The sequence below is a fragment of the Plasmodium chabaudi genome, assembly GCF_900002335.3.
Source record: "Plasmodium chabaudi chabaudi strain AS genome assembly, chromosome: 7".
In the NCBI taxonomy this organism is placed as follows: Eukaryota; Apicomplexa; class Aconoidasida; order Haemosporida; family Plasmodiidae; genus Plasmodium; species Plasmodium chabaudi.
Window position 1 is genome coordinate 38,599 of NC_030107.2, and position 16,311 is coordinate 54,909.

A 16,311-nucleotide genomic window follows, 5' to 3' on the forward strand; every position below is an offset into this window, starting at 1 on the left:
TAATGTTTCATTTGATGTTTTGTACATACAGTTTTAAGAACATATTTAATGAATTTATACCCATATAGCGCATCAAATAAACATAATATATTTTTCATATTTAGTATCATACTATTCCATTATGATTACTATTAGTGCTCTTGAAGATATACCACTGTACACTACAGCATGTCAATATTGCGCTTAATAGGAGCATTTTAAATCAATGTATAATCTTTCTTTGTTTCATCGTTTTAAATCAAGTATTTTATAACATATATATTATTTGTAATAACAATATATTTAAATTATAATTTCATAAGCATCTGCATATATAATAGCCTATTGTAAATATTATTGATTCAAATTAAATTAATTATTATTTGAATTTTCGACAAAATTAATATTAGTATTTAATTATATGAATTTTTCACAATAAACAATATTGCGATATTATTTATTAGTAAAATATTTTACTATTTGATATGTATATAATAATTACTATAGTTCTATTTATCATATTATTTATAATTATTGAACAAAATGTGATATATATTTTAATATACTCATATTTATCTTTTAACTATTTTTAAATATAATTTATTTATACCCAAAAATTATGAAGTTTAAAAATTAATAATAATTAACATAATATTATATCTTTATGGGAAGTAAATTAAAGCATACAAAATATTTTCTTTTATTTAAATTTAAAGCTTTAGCATAAAATTATACTATATATAATCGAAAATTAAAAGACATTATACATATATTTATAATGTAATTTTTTATTATTATGATATTTTATTGTTTTATTAAAAATGGTAGATGCATAAAATGCATTTTATAGATAACGTTGTATTGTCGAATTTCGATCGATATTTTATGAATCTATATATTATGATTATCTATTATATATTTGAAATGGGCCCATTAACATGAAGGTACATTATAATGTAGATACATGTTCCAAATGAACCTGATAATATAATATAGATTCATATATAAGATTGCTATTTAATTTGGTTGGAATGTTGCAATTTAAATAAAAATAGTAGTGACACAAATAATAAGTTTTACTAAATAATATGCTTCATCAAATAAAGAAACATATTGTGTTATTCATGATTCAATATGGTCCTGATTAACAGACCCTATATAATAGATAATAAGGGTTCTTATATATAGTTAGCCAAAAATTAGCAATAAAATATAAAATGTGAAATTATAATATTGCTACATTTAATATATGTAAATGAATTAGATGGAAGTATTATAACTTATAGAAAATTTGTTATGTGGCCCTTTTCATATTAATGACTACGCCCCTTTGGGGAGTGCATGTTTAGACCTTATTTCAAGGTTAAGCAAAAGAGATGGTACATATATTTAATCAACATATACAGACAAAAATATTATCATATTATAAAAAATTAAATTACAATATCCCCAAAATTCTATCTCAAAATGCAGATCTAGTGAACGAATCTATAACCCATAAGACATAACCTTGACCCATAATACATGAACACCTCGGCATCAAAAATATTAAAATAAAAAAATAAATTATTTTGTGTATGCATATATATTTCTTGGTTTAAAAACTTTATGTTTTATTATTTTATTTTTATATTTTATTTATTTGTATTTTTTTAATTTTATGCATGCTTTGATATACTATTAAAAGGGAATTTATAATTTGTGTTCATTTATAAAAAAATATGGACGTCAATATTACTACCAATAAATAACTTTTATAAATTAATAATTTTGCTAGAAAAATGCTATTTGGTAAAATATGTGTTAAAAATTATGAAAAAATCGTCGAATACTTGATTATCATAATATAAATTCGATCATACTATTATTATGATGCGATAAAAAATACTGCTATCATAATAGTATTTGCAATATATAAAGTTAGCTGCATTTCTCAGATTAAATTAATTATTTTCATATTTAAAAATATAAAACACGTCGTTTTATATTAAAAAGTACCATTATCAAATAAATTTTGTAAAACAAATGGGAAAAAATAGCAAAACAATTATTTTAATATAATTATTAATGTAAGTATATATGCAATTCCATACGTAATGGAACGTTTTATAATTTTTAAGCTGGAATTAATCAATTATAATAAAAATATAAAATTACATATTCATAATGATATATATTAAAAATATCATTTATATAATATAATTAAAATTATTAATTTTTAGATGTTATAATATTAATGAAATTATGAATCATAGTATTTTTGATATTCATTATTTATGAATGGTTCTGTTATTGATTCCGTCTTGTGATTGAATTATTTAAATAAAAAATATATTAAACTTATAAATCTGATAAACCACATATTTTGTCATTTAAATAATAATTTGTATTTTTTTATACTTTATTGGAGAAATTATTTGCTTCAATTTTAATTGTTCTTGTCCAGAATTTCGAGTTGTTAATTTTTGCTAATAAAGCACAATATATATTTTAATATTTTGTTTGTAAAGTTCATAAATGAATACATTCTATATTCAAATTTCTTTGTTTCTTTTATGTATCTCCCTATATCTGAATAATAAAACCCTTGCAACTGATCGTGCTCCAGGAAAAGATGCAACACCAGAATTAACAGATCATTGTCTTATGTAAGAAAATACAACAATATATAAATATTACATATTTCATTATGAAAATATTAAATACATGCCTGTGCAACAATGATATAATATAAATCAATACCTTTATTTTTGTACGCATAAAAAAAATGTTTATTTTTATCGATGATAGCTCAGAAGAAATATATGAAAAAAACAAGCATTTATTGTGCACCAATCCTGAAGAAATTGTAGAAGCGAGCGAACTTATGAAGGAAGCTGTAGCACAATTTAATTATTTTACTACAAGTAAAGATAATTATAAATTTTGTGGAAGCTGTTACCTTTGCCATCCGTTTTTTTGCGAAAAAAAACACCAAGACTATACATATGTTAAAAAAAATGAATACACAATTGATGATCCGGATATGGTATCAATTAACGAACAATATTAAAATTATAAACCAAACTAAAATTAAAAGATGATTATAATTTATATGCATATATTTCTTTTTGTTTCCATTAGTATAATGAAATAATAAAGATGTTGTGGGATCCTGAGTATGCCAATTTGATAAATAAAGGCTCTATTATAAGTATAAACAACATAAATAATTGGTCAATTTAACATATTATTGTTGCTATTTATTCGATATTTCGTGATTTATTATTGCCATTGTTATATGATACAGTTTATTTTTTCCTGTACCTTCAAATTCATACTATTTTAATTTCATCTATGTAATTTTATAAAATTGATTTTTAGGAAAAATTACCCGTGTATATAATAAAAATTTAGTAATGATACAACAACGTTACAAAGATTCGAGTTCTGACAATTGGAAATATTTTTATGCTTTAGCTACAATTGCTGATGTAAGGAAGCCTTTCCTCTTCTATTTCGTTATAAATCGTATTTCTCATATTGTGACACGCAATTTATTCAAATACACTTTTATTGATTTTGCAGGTATCAGAAGGCACAACTGTAATTGTCATAGTTTCAGCAGATATAAATGATCACAACAGTAAAGATAAGAGATCCTATCGGAACAAAGTCATAGAAAAAGCGAATTTATTCAAAACTGACATAGATTCTGAAAATGATATTAGAAAAGGGAAATTAAAAAAAACTTTTGTTAATATAGCTGGATACCATGTTGAAAAAAAAAATAATTATGTTAATTTCACCTATATAGACTCCGTAAGCGATATACAAATTTTAATAACGCAATCATTTATTTCAACAATTGTTAAAAAATATATTGTTTAAATAAATGTACATATTTATAATATATACTATAATTTGTAAAAAATTTAAACATTTTATATATTCATCTATTTATCTTTTTTTTCTTAGGTTGATTGTTATGCTTCCAGCTACCTAAAACAAATTATTAGAAAGGCTTTATGTTGTTTTTTCCCTCATAAATAAGGATATATTTCATATATATTTTTTAGTGTCATAATATTTATGTTAATAAATCATGTATAATGGCCGCTTTAAGTTGCCGTCATATAATGTTTTTTTGTTTTAAGAATGTTTAGTGTATATAATTTGCTTATGTCTTTTAATATTAAGATGCCCCTATATGTATTAACTTTGTGAATTATACAAATATAATTGTTGTTATTTATGAAGATCTTTTATTTATAATATTTCTTTCATATTAATGGTTATGCCCCTTTTTGGTGCATATTTAGACATCATCCAGAGATTAAGCATACTCGGATGGTACATATATTTAATCACCACTTACAAACAAATATAATAAATTATAAAAAAATTTATAAAAATATTACCGCAAAGCAAAAATATAACCCATAATACATGAACACCGCCGGTATCAAGAATGTTAAAATAAAAACTAAATTTATTATATGTATTCATATATATATTTCTTGACTTTGCAACTTTATGTTTCATTATTTTATTTTTATATTTTATTTATTCGTATTTTTTAATTTTATATATGCTCAGTTTTACTATTAAAGCGAAAATTATAATTTGCATTCATTTATAAAAAAACATGGGTGTCAAATTATTACCAATAAATAATTTTTATAAGATTAATAATTTTTTTAGACAAGTGGTATTTAGCAAAATTTCATTAAAAGTGATAAAAATGTCGCAGAATGTTTGATTCTCATAATATGTATTTTATCATACTATTATTATGATGAAATAAAAAATATGGTTATTATAACATTATTAGTAATAAAAAAATTAACTGCGTTCCTCAGATTAAATTAAATTATTTTAATATTTAAAAATATAAAACACGTTGTTTTATATTAAAAATTAGGCAATATCAAAGAAATTTTGTAAAAAAAATGGAAAAAGATAGCAATATAATTATTTTAATATAATTATTAATGTAAGTATATATAATTATATTAAAAAAAATATATTTTTTTATATTATTTTCTTGCTCTTATATTTTTATTTTAAATGATTGATTTTTTATATGTACAAGCAACAGTTTTGTTCTATTATGCATAAATATAAGTGCATATGTAATTCCATACATAATGAGATCTTTTATAAATTTTAAATTGAATTTAATTAATTATAAAAATATAAAACCTTATATTTATAATATTGTATGTTAAAAATCCCATTTATATAATATAATTAAAATTATTAATTTTTATATATTATAATATTAATGAAATTATGAATAATAATATTTTTTATATTCGTAATATATGAAAGGTTCTGTCGTCGACGTCATTTTATGATTGAGTTATTTAAATCAAAAATATATTAAATTTATAAATCTGATAAGCCATATATTTTGTCATTTAAATAATAATTTGTATTTTTTTTATACTTTATTGGAGAAATTATTTGCTTCAATTTTAATTATACTATGCTATTTTTTACGTTGTTAATTCTTAATTAAAAAAAATACTAATATATATTTTAATATTTTATTTGTAAAGCTCAAAAATGAATAAATTTTATATTCAAATTGTTTTTTTTTTTTTAAGTATCTCCATATATGTGAATAATAAAACCCTTGCAGCTGAGGCAGATCCAGAAGGAAGTATAACACTCGAATCAAAAAAACGTTATGCTATGTAAGAAAATGCATCAATATATATTACATATTTCATTATGAAAATATTAAATACATGCCTGTGCAATAATGCTATAATATAAATCAATAACTTTATTTTTGTGCTCATAAAAAATATGTCCATTTTTATCAATGATAGTCCAGATGAAATCTTTTTAAAATACAAGCACCTAATACATACCAATCGCGAGGAAGTTGTAAATGCGGCCAAACTTATGACCGAAGCTGCAGCACATATAGAGCATTATGCTACAGCTAAAGATGGTTATGAATTATGTAAATGGAGTCGAAATTTTAATATTACTCTTTCTAAAAAAGAAGATGAAGGAGGCGCAGTTATTCAAAGAGTTAAATTTAAATATAATCATACCAATAAGGTATCAATTAATGAACAATATTAAGTTATAAACCAAATTAAAATTAAAAAATGATTATAATTTATATGCATATATTTCTCTTTGTTTCCATTAGTATAATGAAATAATAAACATGTTATGGGATCCCGATAGCGAACATTTTTTAGATAAAAATTCTTCTAAAAGTATATAAAATATAAATAATTAGTCAAATTAGTATATTGATGCTACTATTTATTCGACATTTCATGATTTATTATTTCCATTGTTATATGATACTGTTTATTGCTTCCTGTATCTTCAAATTCATACTATTTTAATTTCATCCATGTAATTTTATAATATTGATTTTTAGGAAAAATTATCCGTATGTACACTCCAAATTTAGTATTGATACAACAACGATACAAAAGTTGGTCTGAGGGCCGTGATAAATATTTTAATGCTTTAGCTGCAAAGATTAAAGTAAGGAAACTTATTCTCTTCTGTTTCTATATAAATTGCATTTTTCATGTTATTCACAATAATTTATTCAAATACGCTTTTATTAATTTTGCAGGTATCAGAATATGAAACTATAATTGCCATTACTTCACCAAATACAAATGATGGTTATCCTGCCGATAAAGAATATAAAAACAAAATCATAGAAAACGCAAATTTATTCAAAATTGACATAGATCCTGAAGATGATATTGTAGAAGGAAAATTAAAGAAAACGATGGTTAACGTAGCTGGATACTTCATTCGAAAAATACACAATTTTGTTGATATCACCTATATCGAATCTGTAAGCGATATACAAATTTTTATAACAATAATTTATTTCAGCATTTGTTAAAAAAATGTTGTTTTAAATAAATGCACATATTTATAATATATACTATATTTTGTAAAAAATTTAAACATTTTATATATTCATCTATTTATCTTTTTTTTCTTAGATTGATGGGCATACTTTCAATTGTCGAAAATCCATTGTTAAAAAAACTTTAAATAATTTTTATTCGTTGTAGATAAACATATATTTATGTATATTTTTCAGTATCGCAATGTTAGAAATTTTTTGTTAACATAACGATTTGTTTCCATACATAATGGTTTCTTTAAGTTACCATCATAAAGTGTTTTTGTGTTTTAAGAATTATTTTTTATATTATTTGTTTATGTCTTTTAATATTAGGATGCATCTATATGCATTAATTTTATGAATACTACAAATATATCTATTATTTGTGAAGATCTTTTATTTGTAATTTCCTTTCGTTTAATGCTTATCACCCTTTTTTGTATACAAATATAGACATAATCTCGAGGTTAAACATACGGGGTGATACGTATATTTAATCAGCATATACTACAAACATATTATCAAATTATAAACGAATTAATAAAAATATAGCCTTAACCAAAAAGGTATATTCCATAAAACAAAACGATAACCCATAATACATAACCCTGACACATACATGGGTTCCACAAACGCAACCTCAACTCTGATTCACAACATAAAAATATGCAAAAATACAATAAATATACATATGTAATTTTATATTTTATTGATTGTATTATTTAAGCTTTCTTATAAGCATAAAAATAATTTATCTCCAAATAGACATTTTCTTAACATGTATCAATCATTATTACCATTCCTGAAATAGTCACTACTCTTCGAATCATATATAATGATTCATTTTCTTCTTTATTTTTTTTAGTTTTTCTCTTAAATATTGTCTATGAAGTCGTTTATCAAATCCAAATAACGAATACTAATATAAATTGTTAAGAAGCATATGATGTTTGTTAAAGTTTGCATATATTTAATGAAAATTGTTTTTAATATTATATTTATAAATTCCTTATTGTTTACCTTATAAGCAATTCCCAAAGATATTGGTATTGCAACAAATATCAATAAAACTGAAATTAATTTACTTGTTATCGACGAAAATGGTGGAGTTTTTATCTCTGAAAGAATTGGAATATCCTTACAATCAGTGCATTTTTCAGCACAATCACTTTTTAAACTATTATAATCAGCCGATAAAGTATACAATATATGCCTGTATGAACTGTTTCCAGTAATATCAGAATTTCCATTAAGTTTTTCAAAATTTTCAACAAATTCGTTAGCTTTTTCTAAACATTTTGTGTGATTTGTTTTTTTTCCATTACATTCAATATACATGCCACATAATGATTTAAATGGAGCATAAAATTGAGATATTTCTTTAATATTAACAGTCATCAAATCATTATTTTTATCTATAAAATCCTTATAACTTTTATAAACATCAATATCATCTGTAGTGCTAGTATAATGGGTATTTTTTCCTATATTTCTAGTATAGAAATCGTTTAATGTGTTGATCCCTTTTTGTGGGTTTTGATTTAGTTTATAACTTAACCATAAAATAGCGTATTCAGCAAGTCTATCATTTGTTAAATCACCATCGTAAACATCAACAAGATTTAAAAATTTTAGCAATAATATAAAAGCAGAGCTAACCATTTCATTATAAGATTGACATTCTTCCTTGTTCACTAAACTCTTGACAGTACAATAAGGGTTTAGTATCTCCTTAAAACTAATATTTACTCCTATATTTCCCTCCTTCACAACAATAAAATTATCGATCGCTTTAATTGCGTTACACTATGAAAATATTATAAAAATTAATAAAATATGTATTAATATAAATGTTACTAAAATGAAAATTAATATAATATATATGCAATGCAACATCCAAATAATATAAGAAAAAGTATATATACCACTGCAGAAGCCATTATAATGAAATTTTGTTATAATTTGGAGATTATGCTGAACGATACTATTTATATATATTGCATAAAATATTTGTTGTATCTACTAATCTCTTTACATAGCAATCATATTTCGTTAAACATATTATACTTATGGCAATTAGCTAAATTACCTTAAATAGGGGTTGCTTAATATACTTTTGCCATATGTATATATGATGCATTTTGTACAAAAAATGCTGTTATTACTACAATCCTTAAAAGTATATAAATCGTTATTTAATATGATAAATTTCATTTTTATATACTTTCTTCTTATAATATATAATGCAGTTTTTTCTAAAATTATTGTATTTTCAAATTAAGTTGCATTTTTCCATTTCTAATTACATATACATAAATATATATAAATTCATGATCCATTTTAATAAATCCAATAGCTTGGCTTTTATTCCTATGTACACCAATTTAGGAATATACTTTATGGGTTCTTTTATAATATATTTTGAGCATCTTTCTATGATTTAACACAACAATTAGCAATGAGCCATATTTATTGAGCTATTTATAAGCTTGAATAATTCTTCGAACGCATATAATTTTTAAAATAATACATAGTAAATATTATATATATTACATAAATAAGTATTGATGCAAATTTTTAAGTATAATAAAAAACTAAATATGATTAGTCTGTTATATTGCACTTTAAAAGGAGAACGATAAAATATACTTGCTCTTTTAATATATAAGCAGTCTCTAAATATTCCTAAATGTTCATTTTTATCTTATGTATTATAGTGTTATAGTTATCAATGTATATGCATTAAAGCATTTTATTAAAAGTTCTATACTTTATTAATTCTATGATAAAATAATACAATTTTAAGTTAAATATGATTTAATAAACAGGGATAATCTAATACGTTTTAATATGAAATAATAAAAGACAATTAATTTTATAGGGTCTTTAATCTTTTTCTATTTATCCAAAAGTTTATAATACAAAACTACATATCCCAAACTATATGCTTAACAAAATAAATAACATTGATACTTTTATAATGCACTATTATATGCCATTGATTTATTATTTCAATAATATAAACTGTTGATTATAGGAAAATTTTAGGAAATATCCAGTTTTATACTTTTTTTACTGAGTATGCATAACAAACTATTCTACATTGTAATGTATGATATAGATTTAGAGTGTCACTGTTTATATTTTTTACAAATTTTATTACAAATTTTTACAATAATAAATGATTTTATAAATACATATTTTTATTCATTCATTATTTTAGTAATGTTATTATTCTTATATTATATAAATAAATTTATAATTGAAAAATAAATGAACAGTTCTAACAACATCGTCCTTATGCATATTATAAAAATATATAATTTCGTATTATAATTACATAAATATATTTTTTAATTATAATTTAAGTTTATTTACCTATAATAATAAATGAATTTACATATTTATAATTTTTAATACTTATATTGAGTTTTAAAATAGGCTCATAAATTCTGAACCCCAAAATAAAAGTTATTAATTAAGGTTATCATTCAAAAGGTTCGCCTTTTCCTTTATAAACAAAAAAAAATCAACAAAAAAATAAAATAATAACTGCCATATAATTTTCTATATACTTAATAATTACATTTTCTCATCAACTCAATTTATAATTATTCCCATTAGTTATCTTCGGTGATCGTATCTGGGACTTCATTTGAGGGTTTATTTTTATCACACAAATTTATAATCTTTTTCACATTTTGTTCTCTTTTCAACTTTTTTTTCCACCCAGGCGCAAAATACTAACATAAAAGTGGTAAAAACATATAATTAATTGTTTTTTATGCACTCACAAAATATGTTGGAATGTATATTTTTTAATTTTTCTACTTTCGAATTGTCTTATTATTTACCTTATATGAAACTCCTAAAATAATGAAAAATGAAATAAATGCAACTACAATGTATGTTATTTTATTTCCAAAATTTGAAAATGAGTTTGAATCTGAGTTTAAAGTTGGGTTTGAACCTAAGGTTAAAATTGGGGTTGAATCTGAATTTGAACCTGAGGTCGAATCTTCTAGAGGGTTAATAGTCAACAAAATTGGAAAATTCTGAGATAGATTTGTATTTTCTTCTGTTGTTGTTGAAATGCTTTGTGATTCAATTGTAAAATGTGAAAGATAATCCTCAATATATACGGATCCATCTTCATCTTTGAATTCATGTGCTAGATCGGTTAATTCGCCTTCTTGGCCTGGCAATCCATATGTTTTACCCTTGAATCCATCAGATTGACCATAGAAATCGCCTTCTTCACCTTTCAACCCCTTTGTTCGTCGGCTTAATACATCATATTGACTATTAAAACCATCTTCTTCATATTTCAATATCTGCGCCTGACCACTTTCTCCCTTCATACTATCATACGATATATTCATTTTGGGAGTGATTCCACCTGTAATTTCGAATTCACTATTCTTTCTACTTAATACATTATGTTGTCCATTTATATCACCTTCTTTACCTTTAAATCCCGTTTTTCGACCGATTAATACATCGTGTTTACCATTAAAATCACCTTCTTCACCTTTCAATATCTGCGACTGACCGCTTATTCCCTTCACCGTATCATACGACATATTAATTTTGGGACTTATTCCACCTATGATTTCGAGTCCAATATTTTGGCTACTTAATACATTATCTTTCCCATTTATACCCCCCTTTATTACTGGAAATCTACCTCTTAAACTTGTTATATCCTCCAATATACCTAGATATCCACCTTCTTGCCCTTTCAATCCATAATATTTACCATTAATATCACCCTCTTCACCTTTCAATCGATTTCTTAAACCTGGAAAGCACATACATACGACTTGAGATCCATCTTCTTGGTCTGCAAATCTCCTTGTTCGACGCTTTGTTCCCTTCATATCATCCTGCAATATTTTTATTTGTGGGTTCATTCCACCTATAATCTCGAATTCACTACTCTTGCTACTTAATATATTACGTTGCCCATTTATATCACCTTCTTTACCTTTCAATCCCTTTGTTCGACCGATTAATATATCGTGCTTACCATTAAAATCACCTTCTTCGCCTTTTAATATCTGCGACTGACCGCTTATTCCCTTCACACTATCATACGATAAATTCATTTTGGGAGTTATTCCACCTGTAATTTCGAGCCCACTATTATTGATACTTAATACATTATGCTGCCCACTTAAATCACCTTCTAAACCTGATAAATTATCTCTTAAATTTGGGTGACCCCCTGATATACCTAGAGATACACCATCTTGGCCTGGCAATCCCAGTGTTTTTCCACTTAATCCATCGGATTGACCATAAGAATTACCTTCTAAACCTGATAATTTACCTTTTGAATCTGAATACCCCCACAATGCGGCTTGTGATTCACCTTTTTGACCTGACAATCCCTTTGTTTGGCCGCTTAATACATCATATTGACTATTAAAACTATCTTCTTCATATTTCAATATCTGCGCCTGACCACTTATTCCCTTCATACTATCATACGATATATTCATTTTGGGAGTTATTCCACCTATAATTTCGGATACACTACCCTGGATACTTAATACATTATCATTCCCATTTGGGCCCCCCTTTGTTATTGGAAACCCATCTCTTAAACTTGTTATATCCTCCGATATGCCTAGATATCCACCTTCTTGCCCTTTCAATCCATCATATTTACCATTAATATCACCCTCTTCACCTTTCAGTCCACTTAAACCTGAAACTCCCCCAAATACGACTTGAGGTCCATCTTCTTGGTCTGCAAATCTCTTTGTTCGATGCTTTGTTCCTTTCATACTATCCTGTAGCATTTGTATTTGTGGGTTTATTCCCCCTATAATCTTGAACTCACTACTCTTGCTACTTAATATATTACGCTGCCCATTTATATCACCTTCTTTACCTTTCAATCCCTTTGTTCGGCCGATTAATACATCATGATGACCACCAACATCACCTTCTTGACCTGGTAATTCATATGTTTGACCACTTATTCCCTTTATACTGTCATACAACATCTTAATTCGGGGGAGAATTCCACCTAAAATTTCGGATTCACTACTCTTTCTACTTAATGTATTATGCTTCCCATTTGAACCCCTATTTAATCCTGGAAATCCATCTCTTAAACTCGTTATATCCTCCAATATACCTAGATATCCACCTTCTTGCCCTTTCATTCCATAATATTTACCATTAGCATCACCTTCTTCACCTTTCAATCTACTTAAATCTGAATACCCCCTCAATGCGACTTGATGTTCACCTTTTTTACCGATTAATTCACCTTCTTGAGCTGACAATCCCAGTGTTTTTCCGCTTAATCCAGTGGATTGATCATAAGAATCTCCTTCAGCACCTTTCAATCTACCTTTTAAATCTGAAGAACCCCCCAATACGGCTTGTGACTCACCTTTTTGACCTGCCAATCCCTTTGTTCGGCCGCCTAATGCATCATATTGACCATTAAAACTATCTTCTTCATATTTCAATATCTGCGCCTGGCCACTTATTCCCTTCACAGTATCATACGACATATTAATTTTGGGACTTATTCCACCTGTAATTTCGAATTCGCTACTCTTTCTACTTAATACATTATGTTGTCCATTTATATCACCTTCTTTACCTTTAAACCCCGTTTTCCGACCGATTAATATATCGTGTTTACCATCAACGTCACCTTCTTCACCTTTCAATATCTGCGACTGGCCACTTATTCCCTTTATACTGTCATATGATATATTAATTTTGGGAGTTATTCCACTTATAATTTCGGATACACTACCCTGGACACTTAATACATTATCTTTCCCATTTGGATACCCCTTTGTTACTGGAAAGCCATCTCTTAAACTTGTTATATCCTCCGATATACCTAGATATCCACCTTCTTGCCCTTTCATTCCATAATATTTACCATTAGCATCACCTTCTTCACCTTTCAATCTACTTAAATCTGAAACTCCCCCAAATACGACTTGAGGTCCATCTTCTTGGTCTGCAAATCTCTTTGTTCGATCCTTTGTTCCTTTCATACTATCCTGTAGCATTTGTATTTGTGGGTTTATTCCCCCTATAATCTTGAACTCACTACTCTTGCTACTTAATATATTACGCTGCCCATTTATATCACCTTCTTTACCTTTCAATCCCTTTGTTCGACCGATTAATACATCATGATGACCATCAACATCACCCTCTTCACCTTTCAATATCTGCGACTGACCGCTTATTCCCTTTATACTGTCATACAACATCTTAATTCGAGGGAGAATTCCACCTATAATTTCGGATTCACTACCCTGGATACTTAATGCATTATGTTTCCCATTTGAACCCCCATTTAATCCTGGAAATCCATTTCTTAAACTTGTTATATCCTCCAATATACCTAGATATCCACCTTCTTGCCCTTTCATTCCATAATATTTACCATTAGCGTCACCTTCTTCACCTTTCAATCTACTTAAATCTGAATACCCTCCCAATGCGGCTTGTGATCCACCTTTTTGACCGATTAATTCACCTTCTTTACCTGATAATCCATGTGTTTTACCTTTTAATACATCAGGTTGACCATAAGAATTACCTTCGTCACCTTTCAAGCTACTTCTTAAACCCGAAGAACCCCCCAATACGACTTGTGATTCACCTTTTTGACCTGGCAACCCCTTTGTTCGTCCGCTTAATACATCATATTGACTATTAAAACTATCTTCTTCATCTTTCAATATCTGCGCCTGGCCACTTATTCCCTTCACAGTATCATACGACATATTAATTTTGGGACTTATTCCACCTGTAATTTCGAATTCACTGCTCTTGCTACTTAATACATTATGTTGCCCACTTAAATCACCTTCTAAACCTGATAATTTATCTTTTAAATTTGGATGACCCCTCGATATTCCTGGAGATACACCTTCTTGGCCTTTCAGTCCCAGTGTTTTACCTTTTAATCCATCAGATTGATCATAAGAATCTCCTTCAGAACCTTTCAATCTACTTAAACCTGAATACCCTCCCAATGCGACTTGGAGTTCACCTTTTTGATCTGGCAATCTATGTATTTTATCTCTTAATTCACCTTCTTTACCTGGTAATCCATGTGTTTTACCTTTCAATACATCAGGTTGACCATAAGAATTACCTTCTTCACCTTTCAAGCTACTTCTTAAACCCGAAGAACCCCCCAATACGGCTTGTGATTCACCTTTTTGACCTGGCAATCCCTTTGTTCGTCCGCTTAATACATCATATTGACTATTAAAACCATCTTCTTCATATTTCAATATCTGCGCCTGACCACTTTCTCCCTTCATACTATCATACGATATATTCATTTTGGGAGTGATTCCACCTGTAATTTCGAATTCACTGCTCTTGCTACCTAATACATTATGTTGCCCATTTATGTCACCTTCTAAACCTGATAATTTATCTCTTAAATCTGGTTGAGCCCTCGATATCCCTGGAGATACACCTAGAGATACACTATCTTGACCTGGCAATCCCAGTGTTTTTCCGCTTAATCCATCGGATTGATCATAAGAATCTCCTTCATCACCTTTCAATCTACTTAAACCTGAATACCCTCCCAATGCAACTTGGGGTTCACCTTTTTGACCGCTTAATTCACCTTCTTTACCTGGTAATCCATGCGTTTTACCTTTTAATACATCAGGCTGACCATAAGAATTACCTTCCAAACCTGATAATTTACCTTTTATATATGATCCAAACCCCGATATACCTAGAGATTTATCTTTTTGATTTTTTGGTCCCTTTGTTCGACCACTTAATACATCAGATTGACCATCAAAATCGCCTTCTTTGCCTTTCAATTTACCCTTTAAAATTGAACGACCTCCAAATACAACTTGAGACCCACCTTTTTGATCTTTCAATCTTTTCGTTTGACCGTTCATTTTCTTCAAATCTTTATGTAATCCCTTCACTTTGGGGCTTATTTTACCTACAACTTCGGATTCACTACCATGGCTACTTAATATATTATCTTTCCCATTTGGATCCCCATCTAATCCTGAAAATCCATCTCTTAAACTTGTTATATCCTCCAATATACCTATATATCCACCTTCTTGGCCTTTCAATCCATAATATTTATCACTAGCATCACCCTCCTCACCTTTCAATTTCGGCGTTTGACCGTCTATTCTCTTTACATGACTATGTGATTTCTTCGTTATTGGGCCTACTCCACTTGTATTTTCTAATTTACTACTTTGTTTACTTAATACATTACGCTCCCCATATAGATTGCCCTCTAATCCTGAAAGCCCATCTCTTAAACTTGTTATATCTTCCGACATAACTTGATATCCACCTTCTTCACCGTCCGATCCATAATATCGACCATAAACATCACCATCTTCACCTTTTAAACTCCCAATGCTGAATGATTTATCTTGCATATTATGAGTCAT

The 16,311-nt window shown here is 27.0% G+C and overlaps 4 protein-coding genes across 4 annotated transcripts; 2 read left to right on the forward strand and 2 right to left on the reverse strand.

Moving 5' to 3' along the window:
* Positions 1-2,496: 2,496 nt before the first annotated feature.
* On the forward strand, positions 2,497-4,011 carry PCHAS_0701100 (fam-a protein; the record flags this gene model as incomplete). The annotated part of the gene is made up of 6 exons (XM_016797570.1): positions 2,497-2,627; positions 2,770-3,007; positions 3,103-3,172; positions 3,343-3,564; positions 3,671-3,843; positions 3,937-4,011. 6 exons carry the CDS (start codon positions 2,497-2,499, stop codon positions 4,009-4,011), a joined length of 909 nt encoding a protein of 302 aa, XP_016653509.1.
* Positions 4,012-5,529: 1,518 nt separating this feature from the next.
* On the forward strand, positions 5,530-7,031 carry PCHAS_0701200 (fam-a protein; the record flags this gene model as incomplete). Its single annotated transcript, XM_016797572.1, has 6 exons — positions 5,530-5,660; positions 5,799-6,036; positions 6,131-6,200; positions 6,371-6,480; positions 6,575-6,805; positions 6,960-7,031. The coding sequence occupies 6 exons, from the start codon at positions 5,530-5,532 to the stop codon at positions 7,029-7,031; spliced, it is 852 nt and encodes a 283-aa protein (XP_016653510.1).
* A 660-nt stretch (positions 7,032-7,691) lies between these two features.
* On the reverse strand, positions 7,692-8,805 carry PCHAS_0701300 (CIR protein; the record flags this gene model as incomplete). Its single annotated transcript, XM_016797573.1, has 3 exons — positions 7,692-7,784; positions 7,886-8,671; positions 8,791-8,805. 3 exons carry the CDS (start codon positions 8,803-8,805, stop codon positions 7,692-7,694), a joined length of 894 nt encoding a protein of 297 aa, XP_016653511.1.
* A 1,680-nt stretch (positions 8,806-10,485) lies between these two features.
* PCHAS_0701400 (CIR protein) lies at positions 10,486-16,311 on the reverse strand (the record flags this gene model as incomplete). The annotated part of the gene is made up of 2 exons (XM_016797574.1): positions 10,486-10,608; positions 10,720-16,311. The coding sequence occupies 2 exons, from the start codon at positions 16,309-16,311 to the stop codon at positions 10,486-10,488; spliced, it is 5,715 nt and encodes a 1,904-aa protein (XP_016653512.1).